This window comes from Triticum aestivum, chromosome 4B (genome assembly GCF_018294505.1).
Source record: "Triticum aestivum cultivar Chinese Spring chromosome 4B, IWGSC CS RefSeq v2.1, whole genome shotgun sequence".
Lineage (NCBI taxonomy): Eukaryota > Viridiplantae > Streptophyta > Magnoliopsida > Poales > Poaceae > Triticum > Triticum aestivum.
In genome coordinates, this window is record NC_057804.1 from 236,490,152 (window position 1) to 236,513,045 (window position 22,894).

General features: G+C 45.9%; 1 protein-coding gene across 5 annotated transcripts in view; it reads right to left on the reverse strand.

The window, feature by feature from the left end:
• Positions 1 to 1,672: 1,672 nt before the first annotated feature.
• Positions 1,673 to 22,894, reverse strand: part of LOC123091885 (transportin MOS14) — a 43,203-nt gene continuing 21,981 nt past the window's right edge. For 2 of the 5 annotated variants that reach the window (XM_044513505.1, XM_044513503.1), the window contains 8 exons: positions 6,235 to 6,320; positions 5,188 to 5,375; positions 5,015 to 5,107; positions 4,380 to 4,567; positions 4,113 to 4,224; positions 3,212 to 3,369; positions 2,700 to 2,816; positions 1,673 to 2,243 (listed from right to left, as the gene is read on the reverse strand). In XM_044513505.1, coding sequence (XP_044369440.1) covers positions 1,983 to 2,243; positions 2,700 to 2,816; positions 3,212 to 3,369; positions 4,113 to 4,224; positions 4,380 to 4,567; positions 5,015 to 5,107; positions 5,188 to 5,375; positions 6,235 to 6,320 — 1,203 coding nt within the window. In that variant the 3' untranslated portion in view covers positions 1,673 to 1,982. The remainder of the gene's footprint in view (positions 2,244 to 2,699; positions 2,817 to 3,211; positions 3,370 to 4,112; positions 4,225 to 4,379; positions 4,568 to 5,014; positions 5,108 to 5,187; positions 5,376 to 6,234; positions 6,321 to 22,894) is intronic. The other 3 variants (XM_044513507.1, XM_044513504.1, XM_044513506.1) reach the window with 3 other exon arrangements.

Sequence of the window (22,894 nt, forward strand, 5' to 3'; positions counted from 1 at the left end):
AGTTCATAATTCCATTGGCAAGCTCTTTCACCAAATCTTCCATCCATGCCTCTGCTTGATAGTCCACCCCCACCCCTCTCCTGTTCATATCTCCACGACCAGCACCCGATGAACGACCACCACTAGCACCACGGCCACCGCCTCGCCCCCTTCTCGGAGCAAGAATAAAGGGACCCCATCCAAATTTTGATTCGTCGTGTTCTCTCGTACCACACTCCTCATGCCAATGTCCCATCTTCCCATAGGCGTGAAAAAGCATCGGAAACTTCTCAAATTTAACTTGGTAGAATTCAGTCTCACCCTTCACCGTGAACCCACAAAACATGAAGTTTTACTCCGATTCGGATGAACTCGCCTACAAATCCATTAGGGAGTGTAATATGAACTTCTTGCCCTATACGTTTCACCAAGTTTTCCAAAAAGGGTTTCTTCTTCAAGACTCCATTGGGGAGTTTTTGGATCTGGCACCATGTCTCAAGTGGATTCAACTTGACTCTCAGGGTTTGTAAACCCATCATATTCAGCCAACAGAGCACAACCATTGAAACCCCATGGTCCTTGATGCATGGCCTTGTTCCAGTCCGCCAGGTAGTAAAATTGTAATAAAGAGGTTTGAATTTATCCTCCTCCACACTACCTCCTGAGTGGGTTCCATGCGCACGCATGTCACCAATTAGCGCACTCTGACTGAAACTTTTCTTCGTCAAAAGATTTTGCTAAGCTTCTCCTCCGTCACATCAACCTCATCTTCCCAGGTTAGTTCATCGATCTCTTCATCCTGTAAGTGCAATCTCTCTAGAAGCTTGCTTGGATCCTCCACTACTAGGCCCTTCGACCCCGATCCTTCCATGGAGTTTGAGATTCCACTCAAAATCTTGGTCCGTCTCCCAAAAAACCTCCAATCTCAGCAACCCGAGACACCACCTAGGGTGGTTGTAGATCAGAGGGAGTCCACTAGTCATCCTTGTCGACAAAGGGGGCTCATGACGGCCACCGCCGAGAGGACTAGAAAACCCTAGGGGATCCCGACATCTGCTGGTTCTTAATCAATCCTACTCCTACATATTCTATACTACTTTACTATTTTAGTGATCTAAACGCTCTTATATTTTTCCACCTCCAATACCCCACCTCCCCCTCCCTCAATCCTAGATTTTTCCAACGTTTCAAATTTGGACCTCCCCATAGTCGATCCGAGTCCAACGGAACATCTTGTTTGCATGGTGTATTCTCCCCTTTAATCGAAGATGGTGCAGTCTTTCTTTTGCTGCTCTTACCTATCGTAGGCTGTCCTGGTGCGCCATGAGGTGAAGATGGCACAGCTAGAGATGTCCGCATCATGCATTCCTCAAAATGTCATTTCTACTTAAATCAACCAAATAGTGATTTTATTAAATGCCACTTTGCCCCCTGAAATTCAAAATTCGAGGTATACATATCAACATTGTGAGAACTATCTTGGGTGTAGCGATGCACGCACATGCATGTGCACATGGATGCCAACCTCCTACCGTAAGTTCATCAGAAGTAAAAAATGCAGATAGATGTTTGGTAAAACGCCCCAACTGTAAAAGAATAATATGCACAACTATCACATATACCTTCTTCACTTTCTTGTTTCAAACTTCTCATCATAATTGTTGCCGTAGCTGCTCATCAGCACTAGGTTGCATGAGGCTATGGATTGCTTTTTTATTTTCTGAAACTTAAAGAACGGTCAACGGGACGACCATTCTTGATTGACCTCTCATACTTCACTACATTGGTATAGAACGCAGGTCAGAGCTCCTAACCCAGTCATCACATCTGAATAACACATATCATCCTTAAAGTTAATAGAAGGATAATACAGAGACAAAACCTAGGGATCAACATTCTGTACTGTGCCACCAAAGCGAGCTGTTGCATTCCACATCAAAGCAAGGACCTTCTTTATCTCATGGAAGCTATTCCAAACGGTTACCATTCAAACTTCAACAAATTTAACTTAACTGTTGATGGCAGCTCCACCTGCTATCAATATAGGGGGTGGGAACATTTCGATGGCTTTCTGCAAAATCTCGAATTACGCGTTTAAGGGTTCTTCCACCTTTTCCTTGCATGTAACCAGGATGGTTTCTGCAATTGTCGCCAGTCCTGCTGTGAAGATAGTCCGAGGCGGCATCCTGAAGCACCTTGAGCCATAATGGAATTATCATCTCGGCTTCCCCTTGCCTTAGGTACTGTGAGGACAAAGAACTCACCTGATCAAGTTTTAAAACATTCAGCTAAATGAAACAGATGTACGGAGTACAAAGTAAGCTTCAGCAGCAAATATACAAGTAAGAAGTATTATTACAACACATATAGCCTCTATATAACACAGGAACTCAGGAAGGTAGCAAAAAATCTTCAGTGTCAAGTTGCAGCATGCGACTAGACTACCATGACCACATTCTACGACTACATCGACAGATTCTCCTTGCATCAGATGTCAAGTATTGAACACCCTTAGTCAGGTTTAAACAGTTACGAAAAATAGTCTGCAAGAATAGCGCTGCTAAACCTTTCCAATCTGGAAGAGACAAATGTACGGTAAGCGGATGGCACAGATTACAGCATATGATATTTTCGAAGTTATGGAACTAAAACGTAGATGAGAAAAGCATGAAGGCATGCTTAGCATAATTACAGCAAAACAGTGATCATGGGAATGATACCGTTGTCTGCAGCCACCCACAAAGGGAATCCCAACAAAGTATCCCCTTCCACATTGTTCTCTCACAGAGGCTACACAATGCCGCCAACTGCTGCAGCATTGTTGCAGATTTATGTACCTGTTGAAGAAAAAATTCAATACTCTGAAACATTTCTATTATCACCTATATCTCTGGTTAGAGCAAAATTAAGAAATATGTAGTATGTAGTAAATCATTAGTATGGCTGTAGTACTAAAATGGAAGAACAGAAGCAAGTTATTATAAGTAGCATCATCAATATGCTAAGGAATTAATAGTCGACTTAGCAAGAGCATCAGTATGCTAGCTTATGCCACAGGAAAATGCAGATAAGCTCCAGATTCCAGAATTTATTGAAAGGCTTTGAGGTGCAAGCATAACACCATGGCCAGTTTTGACACCACATAACAAAATGGTGAGTTATAGCAAAAACTGAATGAGGACCAGTAGTGCCAAAAAACAACTCGAAAAAGTATCCTTCAAAATCTACCTACCCTTGACAAGGCTGATACACCAAGTAGAGCATAAAATACGTGAGACATAAGACCTTCACCACAGCGTGCCAAAATTTGAACCAGCACCGCACCACGTGATTCATCAGAGGGGCATTCTGGAGATTCCAGCACATCAGTAAGGCTAGCATCAAAAAAACCTGCAGGTGTGTATTTCCAAATATTACTTTGAAGTGATCGAATTAGCAACAAAAAAAAAGTGTTACGCCATGTTAAGAGCAATAGCATGTCATAAGGACTTCATCAGTCAATGATCCTCACTGAACACCAATAATTCAGCAAGTACAAATAGATTTTTAAAGTTCACACAAAAAAAGAAAACTACCCAAGGTGCTTTCCAAGCTCTAAGTGATATACCAACTTGCTTCGTAAAAATCCTGTGCATAGTTGAAAGTACTACGAAAAATTTACTAAATGTGATTAAATGATGCCCTACTGTTGCTATACAAATTGGCTGTGCTATCCAGAAGACAAGAGGGATAGAAACTAGACAGAAGTACATTTATGCACTTGAAGTAAAAAACACTAACTTGAAACAATTGTGCTTCTACCAGCAGTCTGTCCCTTGCACTACTTCATTGGTCACAATTCCAAAAACACTCTCTGTCCCTACTTGTCTCTTGTACTCGTACATTCGCAGTAAATAAACTAACTTGTAAAGCTTATTCTTCTACCAGCAGTCGACACTCAACAGCCCACGCACTAGTTTATTGTGCACAAAGCATCAACCCTCCCTCATTCTGCGTATCTCTCACTCTTCTTTTGAATGCAACCGGCAAGTTTACTCATTGTACACCTATCTAACGAACTATGGGAGTAATACGAACATTCAACTGATATATAGCAGAAGGCCATATACAAAAAGTGGTCAAGTGGGACTCACATGACATATATGAAATTGCTGCAAGTGCTGCTCCTCGGTGCATTGCTGTAGAGCATATAGCTGCCTTTTGAAATGACAGCTCAAGCAGCGAGCGAGATGCGACAATAGCTTCCTTGATTAATCATGCAATCAACAGAAGAATTAGTGTCATGTGACGACAGCTTCCTTAATTAATCATGCAATCAACATAAGAATCAGTGCCGTACTGTCAATCCATATTGTGCGACAATAATGAACGAAGAACCTTAACATAATATAAAATGGAACCTTTGGACAGCAGCGGATAAATGCAGATGTGAAGTTTGCATAGGCTTCAATTAGATCGGGTTCTTGATCACATGTGTAAGAAGAATTCAAATTTGATAGTGAAGCTGCAGAGCTAAACGTTTCAATAGTTCTGACACATACAACACTGTATTCTTCCTTGTGGCCAAATTCTTCAATCATGTTGGCAGCTGAAAATGTCAATAATGTCAATGTAGAGTAGACTTTCGATATACTCCCTCCGTCCCAAAATAAGTGTCTCAGCTTTGTACTAACTCTAGTACAAAGTTGTACTAAGCTTGAGACACTTATTTTGGAACGGAGGGAGTATACTGGAAGAAGGTGCTGCAGTAGTAAGTACACTTGGGTTCTATCAGTCTATTGTATGGCACCGTTATTTCTTTTACAATGCAAAACTATAAAGTAGGTCAAAAATGAAGTCCTATGAGCATGGCATAGTCGTTTAAGTAATCAAGAGAACATAGGTAGGGGCATAAGGAAGTACTAAGTGGTAGCCATTGATCTTCATGGATACTCTAACTAAAGACAGGATTATGCAGGACAGCTAAGTTTAATTTTGTAGTTGTAGGTGCAAATTGCAGGCTAAACCCCCTTGTGAATAAAGTATCAACCGTTACCTGTTCTTAAGAAGCAGTCATGCCTTTGATACAGCAAGAAATTCATAGATAAGCATTCAAGAATTTTAGGTAATAAAATTTGGAAATGTTGTCCTGCAAAATGCTTGATCAGCATAATGATCTATATACCATACAGCTTGAAATTTAGCATTTTAGAGATCAGTTGAACTTACCACAAGAATGTATGGCCGAAGAAAGAGAACGACAAGCAGCAGTAGATAAACTAGTGTTCTCCATATGAGATGACTGCGAAAGTTTTTCAAGGAGTGGCCAGAATATACCGAAAAGAACCGAAATCGTATCATCATCAATTAGACCAGATGTAATTGACATCGCCAAATGACTGAACAATGCACCCGTTCTGAAAACATAAAAGTATATTTGGTTATACTGTAGATCATATCGAATTTACAAAAAGAGGACTTGGAGAGAGCATGCAAAAGATTTGCATGAAATTTCTGTTAAGAGAACCAACAGAACCTATAACATATTGCCAACAAGTGGTAACAAATATGTTAGATTAGTAGCAAGGAACTTCAACTGTAATACCCCTTCTCACGTTCGATCTAGTCAAATTATATCAACACTGCCTCTGATAGTTATCAATGACAATTAGTTGAATATGCCCACTTTCCCATGATACAAATTTTAGCTATGGTCACTAGCAGAGATTCTATCTCTGCGTTTCAACAATTTCACTTCAATGAATGACCGAGCATACATTCTTGACCATCACGAGATGCCTGCTACCATGCTTTTGCTCTTTCCACTTTCTTGTTCTGTTCTTCACTTGTTAATCTCAACTGGTTTTAGTTTCTACAAACAAAGTTGCCCGCATGACTACAGTAACTTTTCTTTTGATGATAGCGAGAAACACACTACTCCTTTATGTACACACCAATGTCCACCGTATATTTTCAATCATCTAGATCTTACCAACGTGTGCCATTTGCACAGCTTATAAGTACATTAGTCTAACTCGTTGATGCAAACCATAATTGTACCCACATAAATATGATTTTCGTTTCTTCAAACTAGAAAAAAAAATACTTTGAAATGGCAAACAAACTCGACCCACCATTAACTGGACCATGCTCGAAATAATACATCAAACTTGTAGCAGGAGCGCTGGAAAGTGTGGCACGCTTGAAGTATCATTTCTATTAAATCTAAAAAGGAACACCAGGGTGGAGCATACAAGAGTCAAACATTGTAAGCACCTGTGAAGTCCACGAACTGCGATGTTCAAGGCTTGTGCGTAAGCACAAGAATTTTGCCTTAGCAATTCATCTCTGTCTATGTCAATCTGCATAAGACAAAACAAATGCATTGTGATTTTAGAGAAGGACTTTAATAGAGAGCAAACATGAGCCCTACAGCACTGCGCGACCACAAAATCTCCTTCTCAATTGCATGCATGTGAGGAGGACAAGGCAGATGATGTCATCATGTGACCACAAACTTGAAATTTCAAAACAAAAAAAACTCCCAAACCACAAATCTAATTTACGATCCGTGAAGAGATCCGTCTTCACTGTTGGGTTTTCCACGACGAGGGCTTCGATACTAGATCACGTGTATGTTTTAGCGAAAAAATTCAATTTGAAAGTTGCAGCCCAATGATTTTAAAGCTGCCACCCAATGATTTATAAAGTTGCCACTGTAAAAAGGGCAGCCCGGTCCACGTAGCTCCCGGGTCCAGGGGAGGGTCCGACCACTTAAAAAGGTTGTCACTGTATTGGTGGTAAAGTTGTCACATGGTAACTTGTTGCAAAATAGGTTGGCAACTAATGCACTACTGCTTGGTAACAAAAGAGTCCAAAAAATATTCATAGAAAGATTGCAAATCGAACATACTGTTTAGCCTACAAAAGGGTCGTGGCCCATATATCCCAGTTCATTGTTGTTTATCCCCAATCTTTACAATATCTTGAACTTCATTTTGCTTGATTTTTGCCTACATATATATGCCTTGTGTTAGGTGTGTGAGCTCTCATACAAGGTTCATAACCAAACCCCGCTCATTTCCATGACAATTGTGAGGTATTGGTCCTTCAAATACATCGGAAAGAAGTAACTAGGCATATTTCATTTCCATTTAGCTGCTCACACCTTGCTTAGTGTCACAATGTCTAGGGAATATGGATCTCATCCGGGCCTTCACAACCAACTGCGTCTTCAAAGCAGTCAAAGATTGGGAACTCCAGCTTGTGAAATTAGGTTTCCATTGTGGGAAGGTCATTTTGTGGTGTCCATCTTCATGCTCTTCCATGTACTAGCCCTTGCCGAAGTCACCCTGCTCCAGACACTCGATGGCCAGGCGATTGACTGCTGCTTGCTCCCAAACTTCTTCAATGTCCTCTTCAAATTTCTTGAAGACAGCGCCCTTCAGTTCATCCAGAAGTTCTTTCTGGTGGGCAGACAGCTTCTCATCTAAAAGATTGTTGGTCTCTGCGATGGTGGCCATGGAGGATGGTTGCGGGGATTGGCCAAGGATCAGTACGTCGATAGCAAGTTGTCACGACCTAGATTACATAGGGTATAGTCGTTGTTGGAATTTCGCCCTCAGGATCGATCACATCAAAAACATGACAAACGCGCCCACGCAAAAACTTGTAGCCAAGGGCCCTTGTCATGTCCTTTTTTTCTTTATTTCCTTTACTCTTTTCCATGATACAATATTGGAGCCCTATGTATATGTATATATAAACGCACGTAGCCAGACTACCAACGCTCAAATTGTTGAGTTATATTTATGTGGCCTTTGGCCTTTTGTATTCTAGCCTTCTGGCATTCTCTTGTACATGTATATATGCTGGTCTTTGGCACCATAGTAATACAAGTTGCTTTCATAACATGGTATCACAGCCTAGGTTTAGGTCTTCTCGGACACCGCAACTCGTCCTCCTCTCCCGATAGATTTTTCTTTCCGGCTGTCTCCGGCTGCCGTGTCTTTCTTCCAGCTGCTCCTTGTTCCCCACGTCTTCGCTGTCCTGCTGACTGCCGCCCCGTACGGCTCACCTCTGCTGCCGCCCAGATTGGATCTCAGACGCCCTGCCGAAGTTCAAATCACCTCCCGTTGCCGACTCCCCAGGCTGCTGTCGTCCTTCCCTCCATCAGCATCGAGCCGTTCCACGCAAGGAACTGCTCGTTCACCTGCAGCGGCGCCTGCTGGTGGTCGGCCGGCCACCTGTCGCTGACGGCCGCCCGTCCGGTCCTGCTCTCTCGGCCTGCTGCTAACTTTCAAGTGCTCGCGTGGTGTGTTGGTCGTGGGAGTTGGAACTGCTGTCGTTTCGTGATCAGATCGGGATTTCCCTTCATCAAAAAAAAGGAGAGAGAAAACGCCGCCGGCCCGATTCCTCGAGCGCTAGCTGCCGGTTGCCTCCATCGAGTGCTTGGCTGGGGCGGTTGGCTGCAATCTGTTAGCGCTGATAGGCTGCCCTGTCTCAGTTGACCGGTTGTTAAAAAAAAGGAATGTCAATGTTGTCGGGCAGGATTTCCTCTCATGCTTGCCCGCTGATTTTGGATGGTGTACCCTACACTGATCCTGTATCCCACATGCGTCTTTCTTCGGTGCTTGGTGCTTGTCCACCTGTGATGTCGTCACCTACAACGTCAGGTTGTGCTGGCCGCTCTACCGCAGCTCCACTCTCGACGTCTACACACGGCGGTGGCCGCTCTACGTCGACTCCTTTCGCGGCTTCCGCGCGCGGTGGTGGCCGTTCTACGCCGACTCCTCTCGCGGCTTCCACGCGCGGTGGTGGCCGCTCTACGTCGACTCCTCTCGCGGCTTTCACGCGCAGCGGTGACCGCTCCACGCCGACTCCCCCAGTGGCTTCCACATGCGGATCTACGTCGACTTGCTACTCTCGGTCAACTCTACATGCGGTTTCCATGGGTGGTGGCAAATGCTCATCATCGGCGGGAGTTTCTACATCGACTTCTTCCGCCATGTCCTTGTCTGTGCGTGAGATTGCGCAGCTGCAATGCTTGCTTGCTGCTTGGGAGTCTTCACCGACAGGTTCTGCAGTTTCCCTGACGGACTCTTATGGCAATGAGAAACCACCTTCTACTCATTCAGGTACATCCCCATGGATTCTTGATACTGGAGCATCTTTTCATATGACTTACGATTCTTCCACTTTGACCTCTGTTCGACCTATCGAGTCTCCTATTCGTGTTCTTACTGCTGATGGCACCCTCTCCCTGTAGCTAGTCAAGGCACGCTTAGCACTTCTTCATTTCATGTTCCCTCTGTTGCTCATGTTCCTCGACTTACCATGCAACTCATATCTGGTGGTCAGATTGTTGACTCTAGTTGTAGGGTCACTCGAGATTTTGATTCGTGTTCTGTTCAGGATCGTCGCACGGGCGCTCTGCTTGGTGCTGGCCCTCAACGCTCCGATGGTCTTTGGGAGCTTGACTGGCTTCGTCTTCCCTCCCCTGCCAACGCCACCAGTCTTGCAACCCCTGTTGTTGCATCTACCAGCTCTTTTAAGCAGTGGCATCATCGTCTTGGCCATTTATGTGGTTCTCGTCTCTCATCCTTGATTCATCGCGGTGTTCTAGGGTCTGTCTCCGGTAATGCTTCGTTGGATTGTCTGGGTTGTAGGCTTGGTAAGCAGATTCAACTACCTTATCCTCACAGTGAGCCAGTGTCCGAGCGCCCTTTTGATCTCATTCACTCTGATGTTTGGGGTTCGGCTCCCTTTTGCTTCGAAAGGGGGTCATCACTACTATATTATCTTTATAGATGATTTTTCTCGGTACACTTGGGTTTATTTCATGTCTTCTCGTAGTGAGGTGTTATCTATATACAAAAAATTTGCTGCCATGGTTCATACACAGTTTTCCACTCCAATTCGTGTTTTTCGCGCAGATTCAGCTGGTGAGTATATCTCCCATGCGCTGCGAGGTCTCCTTGCTGAGCAGGGTACTCATTCTTAGTTCTCTTGCCCTGGTGCTCATGCTTAGAATGGTGTTGCTAAGCGCAAGCATCGTCACCTTCTTGAGACGGCGCGTGCGATGATGATCGCGGCCTCTCTTCCGCCTCACTTCTGGGCTGAGGCTGTTACCACTTCCACCTATGATGCAGAGCATCCCTCGCTCATCCCCATGGACGTACCTACATCTCCCTCGACACCACTTGGACCCATGACAAGAGCTCGAGCAAAGGCTATCGAAGATAAGGTGAACTCGCTCCTGTCCGGACTTCCTCTTTCTACTCAAGAGACATGGCTACTACCTCATGCGGAAACTCTGTGTGTGATCAGGTGCTTGGAGGAGAGCCACGGAACAGCTACATGCAATGGCCAAGACGGCGAGGACACCAAGTGTGAAGATCAAGAAGAAGAGTTGCTTTGGAAGCTACAGGACCCGGACGACGGGCCTGGCCCAGACGTTCGACCCCTGGAGGACGCTACAGCCAAGGAAAGAGAAGCCAGCCAGAGCTACAAGCCCCGGACGACCGGCCCAGCCCGGACGACCGGCCACTCCCAGGCTCCGGACGACCGAGCCCTTCCGGACGACCGTGCACCTGCCAACAGAACCAAAATCACAGAAATCCGAGGAAGTCCAAACGTCCGTGCCAGCGACCACAGAACGAAATCTACGGACATCCGAGGAACCCCGGACGTCCGGGACCTCGCGAGCCTCCGGACGACCGGCGCCCCACGGACGTCCGGACCCTGGCTGCGTCCAGCTGCGGGCTGATGCCCTTGTACCCCTTCACTTCGCCCCTTCACTTCGCCCCTCATTTGCACTATGACTATAAATAGACTTCTCCCACCTCCTAGCTAGGGTAGCATTGGTTTAGCTCATTTGAGATAGAGCATTGCTCATCCGCACGGATCTACTCGTGAGGGACCGCACCTCTTCGGAGAAGATCCACCCGGATTCAAGACCTCCATCCGGAGAGGACAATCAAGACCTCCTCCCGGCGAAGAACGGTTACCCTTGTATCGTCCTTTGTTGACTTTGGATCTCGTGTTACTTTGTGCCTCGATGATCTAGCACATGTGTGATCATATTCGTGTTGGTTGAGTGTTTTCTCTTGCGTTTTCCCCGTGATTTCCCTCGTTTTCCTCCGTGTGTCCTTCGTGTTCCTCGTAGGGATCCTCTCCAAACGTGAAAGATCGGCCCCTAGGGTTCCGCCCTACATCATCTTGGTATCATGAGCCACGTTGATCACGTTTTTGGAGCCCCTACCCCGTGTTTTCTAGCTTGATTTTGTTGTTTTCGTCCTAAATCCGAAAATCCCCACCAAAAATAGCCCCAAAATTTTTTTGTGATTTGTTGGTGAGTTGAAATTTTGTTGGATTTGATCCATGGATTTGTGTTGCCACGTGTGGATCTAGCTTTCCCCACCCCACCCCCACCCTTTTCCATCCACAAATACACTCCAATTCGACATCACTACTCCCCTCCACCCCAAAATCGTGCAGTTCATCCCGTGCCCGATTTTCGCCCAGGACCCGGGCGACCGGACCCTGCCGGACGTCCGACGACCGGACGACCGTGACCACCCGAACGTCCGAGAAAACCTGACGAAGCTGAAAGTTTCCAGTTCGGCCACCACCACTTCCCCACTTTCCACCACATCTTCCAAACCATCATACCACCACAGCTGCCCACATACACCACCATCATCACCCAATCCCCCCTATGACGATTTTGAAACGTTTTGATCTTTGAGATTTTGAGTTGTGGTTCCCGTGTCCTATTGTGTTTCGGCTATATAGGTACGGTTCAACATCATCATCACCACCACTCATCTTCGCAAGGGAATCATCATCGCCAAGGACGGTAACCTCGACGACATCTTTGTCATACCTTGCAATTGCATTGATAACCACATGGCCTTACATTTGCATAGCTTACCCATCAAGACTAGCCATTGAGTATTGCAGGCATCGTGACTTGTGCACATTAGTGTTCATCCTCCATAGAATACATACCATACCATAGTGGTGCATATCTTGGCATCCTCTTTTGTGTCACAAGGTTGTCATCGCATACACAATTGCTATCTTGGTTCGTGAAGTTTTGCATGAGAAAAGAGCTCAAAAGTGAAAGAGCCAACCAAGCTTTTAAGCAAAGAGGAAAGATAAGCAAAGAGCTTATAAGCAAGAACCATAGCATCATACTACATTAAGATTGTCATATCCGATCATCTTAGATCATAGCACCGAAATACCATACATATAGCATACTAGGGATAGAGGTCGTTGCATTTTTGCCTAGTAGGTTGTGCACAAGTTACGTATCCGCCTATTGTGCAATCGTGCTAGCACCTCTTGTGTATTGTGCAACAAGAGCATTTTCGTGGATTCCACATTTTGGCTCATTTTTGGTTTGCACAATCCCACTTATCTATTTGCGTGTGTGTTTCCGTGTACCTTTACTTGCTTGGTCTACTTGTTGCATTTGCAAATTTGTGAATCTTTTCCAACATTATTGAAGCTCACTTACAATTGCATGAAATTTTGTGCCACCATCCTAACCAAGCTCCACCATAAGCTTTTACTTGTGTAGGTGTGAGAACCGACAAGAATTGGTACCAATTGTGCTATTTCATTGTCCGCATTTGAGTGATCTTGATTCATCGTCAACATCGGTCAAGGTACATTTGGTATAAGTTCTTCTCCTTCTCCCACTCACATTTTTGCTTGAAATGATGGATAGGCCAAGTACTTCTACCAACCCACTCTTCATCGAGCAAGATGACGACATGTCATCATTCGTCACCAAGAGCCACCTCTTTGGTGCACAACGAGCGTTGCATCAAGAGCAACAAGCGATGACTGACCGCATTGACAACCTCGCCACCGACTTGCGACTCTCCGAGCAACGTACAAAAGACTACTTCGACAACAAGCTCGACGCTCACAAGCAAGAGAACGATGCAAGAATGGACGAGATCCACGCCTTGTTGGTGAACCGTCCTCCTTCAACTTCTTCGTACTCAAGACGGAGCCGCTCAAGTCGACACTCCGACGACACCTTCTCCGGCTCAAGTACACCGACATCGAACACTCTTCGACGAGCCGCGCGTCAAGACCGTCATGCATCTCGCAATCCTCTACACGACGAGCATTCACAAGAGCAAGTCGACGAGCAAGTACTTCGTCCTCAACCACACCAAGTTGCTTTTGCTCAAGCTCAAGAACGACAACGTCAACGGCACCAAGAGGAAGAACGAGCACGTCTACATCAAGAGGAACAAGACGCCGAGGCTCAACGTCTTCAACAACAACAACGTGAAGCACAAGCTCTTGAGGCGCAACGTGCCCTTCAAGAATCAAGTCGAGCCATCGCCAACCGCAATCGAGATCGGCGCAATCAAGAGGAAGCACTTCGAGAAGAAATCCAAGAGCGAAACTACCAACCGTGCGTGCAACGTCAAGTTCCTCAAGCTCCTCCACAAGCTCGACAAGCTCCACCTCAACCTCAAGTTCAACAAGAGCTAGTTGATCATGGACTTCCTCCACGCCAAGAGCAACATGACGATGATTATCCGCCACGTCAAGGGCGTCATCATCACCATCGCCAACAACACAATGAAGAGCAACGCTATGGCAAGCTAAAATTCACCATGCCCAAGTTCAATGGAAGCAATGATCCCGAAGAGTACCTCTCATGGGCATTGAAGGTCGACAAAATCTTTCGTTTGCACAACTATGAGAAAGAGAAGAAGATCGCTATGGCATCCCTTGAGTTCCAAGACTATGTGCTCATATGGTGAGAACAAGTCCTTGAGCGCCAAGAAGCAAGAGGTGAACCACCAATCACCACTTGGGCTCAAATGAAAGATGTCATGCGAGCACGTTTTGTGCCCACCTACTACAACCGCGATCTCTTCAAGAAGCTCCAACTCCTCAAGCAAGGAAAAAAGAGTGTTGAAGAATACTACAAGGAAATGGGGATGGCCATGATTCGAGCCAATGTCACGGAAGATGATGAGCAAACTATGGCACGCTTCTTGCATGGCCTCAATCATCCCATCAAGAAGATTGCCGACTTCCAACCCTACTCCAACCTCATTGAGCTCGTGCATCAAGCTACCAAAGCGGAACGCCAAGTGCAAGATGACTTCAAGTACGCCAAGTACTCGTCTAAGACCTACGGCTTCTCCAATGCCCAAGCTTCAACGACCCCTCCAACTTCTACCTCACCCAAGCCATCTACAAGCAACGACGACAAGTCAAGTTACAAGAAAACTTCGACAAGCTCAAGTCGTCTTCCTCCTACTACAAGCAACTACAAGCCGCGCGCTTCATCATCTACTCCAACCGATGAGACCGTCAAGACAAGCTCCTTCAAGTGTTTCACTTGCGGCGGCCGAGGCCACAAGTCCTTCCAATGCACCAACAAGCGCACCATGATCCTCAACGACGACGGAACCTATGACTTCATGAGTGACGAGGAGATGGAAGCCCTTGAGCAAGTGGCCATGCACCGGCGCGTGAACGAGGACGAAGATGATCAAGTCTTTTGTGATGAGGATTCGAGCCCCGCTCTCGTTGTCTCCAAAGTCTTGACTCTTCAACATCAACAAGAAGACCAACGATGCCACATCTTCCACACTAAGGCCGGCATCAATGGAAGGTCCATCAAGGTCATCATCGATGGAGGTAGTTGCCACGACTTGGCAAGTGAAGAACTATGCTCCAAGCTACAATTGGTCAAGATGAAGCACCCGCACCCATACAAGGTCCAATGGCTAAGCGATTCCGGCACTATAAAGGTTGAGCATACGGTCCAAGTCTCCTTCAAGATTGGCGCATATAAGGACACTTTGGAGTGTGATGTCGTCCCGATGTCCGTTTGCCACCTCCTTCTTGGTCGACCATGGCAATTCGACCGCGGCGTCATCCACAATGGGCGTACCAATCACTATAGCTTCAAGATGAAAGGGAAGGAGTATGTGCTACGACTTATGTCTCCTAGTCAAGTGATAGCCGACAAGCAAGCCACCCATCGTGGAGAGAAGAGTGAGAAAGTGATCCACCCAAAAGAGAGTGAGAGCCACAAGCCAAAACCGAGTGCCTCCACGATGAGCGACAAGAAAAACTTAGTCATATTTGCCACCAAAAGTGAGATGAAAGAAGTGTGTGAGAACCCATCAAGCGTTATGCACTTTGTCCTTGTGTGCAAGGACGGGGAACCAAAAACTAACACCACTCACAATCTACCTTTAGTGTTTCAATCTCTTTTGCAGGAATTCAAAGATGTTTTCCCCGATGAGCTACCTCCGGGTCTACCTCCTCTACGAGGCATTGAACACCGAATCGACCTCATCCCCGAAGCACCTCTTCCAAACAAAGTTCCATACTACGTCAACCCCGAAGAAACTAAAGAGATCCAACGACAAGTACAACAACTCATCGACAATGGACATGTACGTGAAAGCTTAAGCCCTTGTGCCGTTCCCGTTATACTTGTGCCCAAGCAAGACGGTAATTTTTGCATGTGCTCGGATTATAGACCTATCATTGCTATTACCGTTCGTTATAGGCATCCCATTCCTTGCTTAGACGATATGCTTGATGAACTTAGCGGTGCCACCATTTTCTCAAAAATTGATCTCAAAAGTGGCTATTATCAAATCCGCATACAAGAAGGTGATGAGTGGAAAACCGCTTTCAAAACCAAATTTGGATTGTACGAATGGTTGGTTATGCCTATGGGTTTGTCGGAAGCTCCCTGTACTTTCATGCGTCTTATGCATTTTGTGCTTCGACCTTATATTGGAGTGTTTGTTGTGGTTTACTTTGATGATATTCTTGTGTTTAGCAAATCCATGAAAGAGCATCTAAAGCATGTTAGGGCTGTTTTGCAAACTCTTCGCAAGGAACGCCTTTATGCCAACATGAAAAAGTGCACGTTTGGTGTTGACAAGCTCGTCTTCTTGGGTTTCGTTGTCTCTTCCAAGGGTGTTCATGTTGATGAATCTAAAATTGAAGCACTTAAAACTTGGCCCAACCCACCAATTTGCAACAAGTGCGTAGCTTTCTTGGCCTTGCGGGTTTTTATCGTCGCTTTGTGAAAGATTTTAGCACTATTGCCGCTCCTTTGCATGCCTTGAGTAAGAAGAATGCTCCTTTTGTTTGGGGATCTTTGCAATCTACCATTTTTAATGAGCTCAAGTCTTTGCTTACTCATGCTCCGATTCTCGCTTTGCCCAACTTTGACAAAACTTTTGAGGTTCATTGCGATGCAAGTGATACCGGAATTGGCGGTGTTTTGATGCAAGAAAAACGAGCTATTGCATATTTTAGTGAAAAACTCTCTGGTGCTCAACTTAATTATCCCACATATGACAAAGAATTGTATGCTTTAGTGCGTGTGCTACATGTTTGGGAGCATTACCTTAGACCTCATGAGTTTGTCATACATACCGATCATGAAACGCTTAAGTACTTAAAAGGCCAAACTAAGTTGAACAAGCATCATGCCAAATGGAGTGAATTTATTGAGTCTTTCCCCTATGTGATCAAGTACATCAAGGGTAAGGAAAATGTAGTTGCGGATGCCCTTTCACGCATATGCACGCTTGTCACTAAACTTGAGTTGAATGTTATTGGCTTTGAGCACATAAAAGACTTGTATGCGAATGATATTTCTTTTGCTACTCCTTATGCTAAGTGTTTGACGCATACATATTGGGAACGATATTACATCAAGGATGATTATCTTATGAGAGCTAACAAACTTTGCATTCCGAGTCTTCTCTTCGTTTGCTCCTTTTGCAAGAGGCTCATGGAGGCGAACTCATGGGACACTTTGGACGCGACAAGACATTCGCCACGCTCTCCAAGAACTACTTTTGGCCCAAGATGTTCCGCGACGTCTCACGCTTCACCAACCGATGCTCTACATGTCGTAAAGCTAAGTCTAAAGCTCAATCCCATGGTCTTTACATGCCCCTTCCTATTCCTTATCAGCCTTGGGAAGACATTAGCATGGATTTTGTACTTGGTTTGCCTAGAACTCAAAATGGCAAGGATTCCGTGTTTGTTGTTGTGGACCGATTTTCTAAGATGGCACATTTCATTCCTTGCAACAAGATAGACGATGCTTCACATGTTGCAAATCTCTTTTGTAGGGAAACCTTGCGCCTCCATGGAGTGCCAAAGCCAATCGTCTCCGACCGCGACGTCAAGTTCTTGAGTTACTTTTGGAAGACGCTATGCGCCAAGCTCGAAATCAAGCTCTTGTTCTCGTCGGCATACCATCCCCAAACCGACGGCCAAACGAAGGTGACGAACCGAACGCTCTCCACTCTACTTCGCGTGTTGATCAAGAGGAACATCAAGGAGTGGGAGGAGTGTCTACCCATCGCCGAGTACGCCTACAACCGTGCAAGACATTCGACTACCGGCAAGTCCCCCTTCGAGGTCGTCTACGGCTTCAACCCGTAGTCCCCATTAGACATTCTACCTCTTCCTCTACAAGAGCGCACCAACCTCGACGAGAGTGCACGAGCAAGCTACCTCAAGAAGATGCACGAAGATACAAGGCACACTATCAAGCGCCAAGTACAACGACTAGCGTCCAAGCTCAACGTCCACAAGCAACCCATGATCTTCAATATTGGCGATCTCGTGTGGCTACACCTTCGCAAGGACCGCTTCCCCAACGAACGCAAGTCCAAACTTCTACCTCGAGCCGATGGACCCTTCAAGGTGCTAGCACGCTACAACAATGCCTACAAGATCGACCTCCCACGAGATGAGTACAACGTGAGCGACATCTTCAACGTCAAGGACCTCTCGCCATACCATGGTGATGGCACTTTCGATCCGAGGTCGGATCTTTCCCAGGGGGGAGATGATGCGGAGCATCCCTCGCTCATCCCCATGGACGTACCTACATCTCCCTCGACACCACTTGGACCCATGACAAGAGCTCGAGCAAAGGCTATCGAAGATAAGGTGAACTCGCTCCTCTCTGAACTTCCTCTTTCTACTCACGAGACATGGCTACTACCTCATGCGGAAACTCTGTGTGTGATCAGGTGCTTGGAGGAGAGCCACGGAACAGCTACATGCAATGGCCAAGGCGGCGAGGACACCAAGCGTGAAGATCAAGAAGAAGAGTTGCTTTGGAAGCTATAGGACCCGGACGACGGGCCTGGCCCGGACGTCCGACCCCTGGAGGACGCTACAGCCAAGGAAAGAGAAGCCAGCCAAAGCTACAGGCCCCGGACGACCGGCCACTCCCAGGCTCTGGACGACCGAGCCCTTCCGGACGACCGTGCACCTGCCAACAGAACCAAAATCACGGAAATCCGAGGAAGTCCGGACGTCCGTGCCAGCGACCACAGAACGAAATCTACGGACATCCGAGGAACCCCGGACGTCCGGGACCCCGCAAGCCTCCGGACGACCGGCGCCCCACGGACGTCCGGACCCTGGCTGCGTCCAGCTGCGGGCCTATGCCCTTGTACCCCTTCACTTCGCCCCTCATTTGCACTATGACTATAAATAGACTTCTCCCACCTCCTAGCTAGGGTAGCATTGGTTTATCTCATTTGAGATAGAGCATTGCTCATCCGCACGGATCTACTCCTCGTGAGGGACTGCACCTCTTCGGAGAAGATCCACCCGGATTCAAGACCTCCATCCGGAGAAGACAATCAAAGACCTCACGGAGAAGAACGGTTACCCTTGTATCGTCCTTTGTTGACTTTGGATCTCGTGTTACTTTGTGCCTCGATGATCTAGCACATGTGTGATCATATTCGTGTTGATTGAGTGTTTTCTCTTGCATTTTCCCTGTGATTTCCCTCGTTTTCCTCCGTGTGTCCTTCGTGTTCCTCGTAGGGATCCTCTCCAAACATGAAAGATCGGCCCTAGGGTTCCGCCCTACATCAACCTATCTCATTAACATTCAGCCATCTGTTGCTCCACAGGGTGGCATTCCTCTTGAGCGTCCCGTTCTCCTGATTATTCGGTGCTTCGTTTGTTTGCTATGTTTTGCTTGCCCCTCGTGAGCACACCAAACTGACCGCTCACTCTGTCGAGTGTGTCTTTCTCAGATACAGTGATGAGCATAAGGGCTATCGATGTTGGGATCCTGTCGGTCACCGGATGCGTATTTCCCGGGATGTGACTTTTGATGAGTCTCGTCCCTTCTACCCGCGTCCATCCTCCTCGGCCTTTTCCACGGAGAACATTTTTTTCTTATGTTTCCGAATACACCTCCCTCTGTGCCCAGTATTCCCACTCCTCGTCCTGCTGCTGCAGATCCGACGTCGTACTCTCCTACGGTTTCTTCTCCTCCCTCATCACATGACTCTCCACCTTCATCACCGATACCTTCCTCTTATCCACCTTCTTCACCGATACATTCCCCGTCTCCACCTTCAGTGATTCCACATCTTCCCTCCTTTCCTTTCCATTATACTCATCGTCCACGTGTTGTGGATAAGTCTACTGATGTGACCTCTACTTTTGGTGTGTCGTCCTCCTCTCAGTCGAGTTATGGTCTCCGTTCTCGGCCTTGTCCGCCCCCTGACCGATATTCTCCTTCTCACTATGGTCTTTCGATCGCTCTTGAGCCGACTTCTAATCGAGATGTTGTTGTTCACCCTGAATGGCAGTTTGCAATGGCAGAGGAGATTGCCGCCCTTGAGCGCAACGGCACATGGGATCTGGTTTCTCTTCCTCCCCGTGTTCGTCTCATCACTTGTAAGTGGGTCTATAAGATCAAGACTCGCTCTGATGGTTCTCTTGAGCGTTATAAAGCTCGTCTTGTGGCTCGTGGCTTTCAGCAGGAGCATGGACATGGTTATGATGAAACTTTTGCTCATGTGGCCCATATGACCACTGTCCGCACACTTCTCGCTATGGCCTCTGTTCGCCACTGGTCCGTCTCTCAGCTTGATGTTAAGAATGCCTTTCTTAATGGTGAGTTGCGTGAGGAGGTTTATATGCAGCCACCACCTCGGTATTCAGTTTCTGATGGTATGGTTTGTCGTCTTCGTCGCTCTCTCTATGGCCTTAAGCAAGGCCCCCGAGCGTTGTTTGTCCACCTTTTTGCTCGTGGCCGCACTCTTCTTCTTTTATATGTTGATGACATGATCATCACTGGCGACGATTCTGAGTACATTGCCTTTGTCAAGGCCCGTCTTAGTGAGCAGTTCCTTATGTTTGGTCTTGGTCCTCTTCGTTACTTTCTCGGGATTGAAGTTTCCTCCAACTCTGATGGCTTTTTTTATTTCCCAAGAAAAGTATATCCAGGATCTTCTTGCTCGTGCGGCTCTTAGTGATGAGCGCCCTGTTGAGACTCCTATGGAGCTCAATCTTCACCTTCGCGCTTCTGATGGTGAGCCCCTGTCTGATCCGACTCGTTATCGTCGTCTTGTTGGGAGTCTTGTCTATCTTGCTGTCACTCGTCCTGATATCTCCTATCCTGTCCATATTCTAAGTCAGTTTGTTTCTGCTCCCACTTCAGTTCACTAGTCACCTTCTTCGTGTTCTACGATATCTTCGTGGCACGATCTCTCATCATCTCTTTTCCCCCGTTCCAGTTCGTTACAGCTCCAGGCCTATTCGGATGCTACGTGGTCTAGAGATCCTTCGGATCGCCATTCACTTTCTGCTTACTGTGTTTTTCTTGGTGGTTCTCTCATTGCCTGGAAGACGAAGAAATAGACTGCAGTTTCCCGTTCGAGTGCAGAGGCCGAGTTGCGAGCTATGGCGCTTCTGACGACAGAGGTGACTTGGTTACGATGGTTACTGGAGGATTTTGGTGTTTTTGTTCATGCACCTACCACCCTCTTGTCCGACAGTACAGGTGCTATCAGTATTGCGCGGGGCCCTGTGAAGCATGAGCTTACCAAGCATATTGGTGTTGATGCTTTTTATGTGCGAGCTGCTGTGCAGGACAGGATGTGCCTTCTGAGTTACAACTAGCGGGTTTCTTCACGAAGGCCCAGACTAGAGCACAACATGGATTTCACCTCTCCAAACTCAGTGTTGTGAATCCATCATGAGTTTGAGGGGGGTTGTTAAGAGTTATATTTATGTGGCCTTCGGCCTTTTGTATTCTAGCCTTCTGGCATTCTCTTGTACATGTATATATGCTGGTCTTTGGCACCATAGTAATACAAGTTGCTTTGATAACACAAATAACCTAGACGTACACGGACTCTAACTTAAAGCCTACCTGAACTAGTACTCGTACATACACAACTTTGCTTCCCTAATCTAATCACCGACAACGCTGATCAACTACTAATCCTAATTGGACTCCATACATATGTGCTGCAAGATGGCATGCAAGCCAATCAAAGCACGTATACCTAAACTTACCTAATCATAACTAGCACATGTTTGAATTATTCTAACAGTCGTGGGTGGTAGGAACGCGAGGGGGGGGGGGTTAGGCTTGGGCGTCGTGGCGGCTGGGGAATAAATTGGTTCTGGAGGTAAACATCCCATTTTCTTTGTTTATTGCTTTGATGCCTGATTACATGTGAACTGCCTTTGCTTTATAAGGCAGCTTGGCAGTAATTTAGGGAAGACTTGAACTGACTCCACTAACAAGGAAAGGCCTAAACAGAAAGGGAAGACCTTAAACAGAATCCAAACTAACAAGACTAGGAAACCAAGGAAACATATTCGGATGGGTCCAATACCCTATGATGTGACATAGATGACCATAGTGGTGACACTAGTTTCTTCAAGATTGAGTTGAAGAGTGGTCCATATGCAATTTGGCGATGAATGGAAAATGACTTTGAAAACCAATTTGGGCTTTTGGGGTTTGCTTGATGCACACTTTCATGTGTCTCATGAATCATGTGCTCAGACACCTTACAAGAAAATTAGTTGTTGTGTACTTTGATGGCATCTTGCAATATAGCAAGTCTACTAATGATCATCCTATGCATGTTGCCTAAGTTCTTGAGGTGCTAAGAAATAAGAAACTTTGTGATAATCTTGAAAATGCACATTTTGCACAACTCAACTCATTTTCTTAGGATCCGTTGTTTCCTCAAATGGCACTGAAGACAATGAGTCTAAACTCGACGCGACTAAAAGTTGGCCTCAATCCACTAATGTTACGCAAGTTCGTAGTTTCCTTGGGTCTTTCCTAGTGCTTTTCCCCTCTAGTTCTACATTCTCTTGTGTTTTCTCCTCAAATCCCCATCCAATTGGTGAAGATCCCACCACTAAGCTGACTAAGGTTTGCCCCGCATCAAACTTCTAAGCATATTGAGAAAACCTTGTATAAACTAAGAGCGGAACATTCGGAAATCCATTTTGGCTCTAGGGAGCACATGCTCCTGTGTGCCAAAAATGGATTTTACAAATGTCAAAATAATTTGAAAAAAATAGATGCGATCATTGTCACACCCAAATGGTACATGCAAATTTCCAGGGGGAAAACATAAGCATTTCGACCTGTGCAAAAAAAAAGTCAAACACCAAATGTTATACTTAATTTTGTTTTCTTCAGATGAGCACTGCTATCCCATATGGCATAAAATTGTCAAGCACACTTGCTACACTAATATGAACATCTACAAAAAAGTTCAGAATTTTCAAATTTATTTACTATTTATTTTGATTTTACTTTCATTAGGGAGCATATGCTCCCCCGAGCCAAAAATCGACATCTGAACATTTATATTTTAAGTTGGAAAGATATGCTTAAAAATATTTAAAGCCTCGTATAAAGTAAGAACTGCAACATTTTATATTGTATAGCCAGAAAGACACGCTTCAAAATATTTCACATAAAACTTCTATACTACCATAAAAACCTTCAGACCCATCAACGAAAAAATGATTCAACCGCCTATAACATCTGACTCACTATTAAATTGCAGTAACATAACCGCTTCACTTGACCTTTGTAGGATCCTTT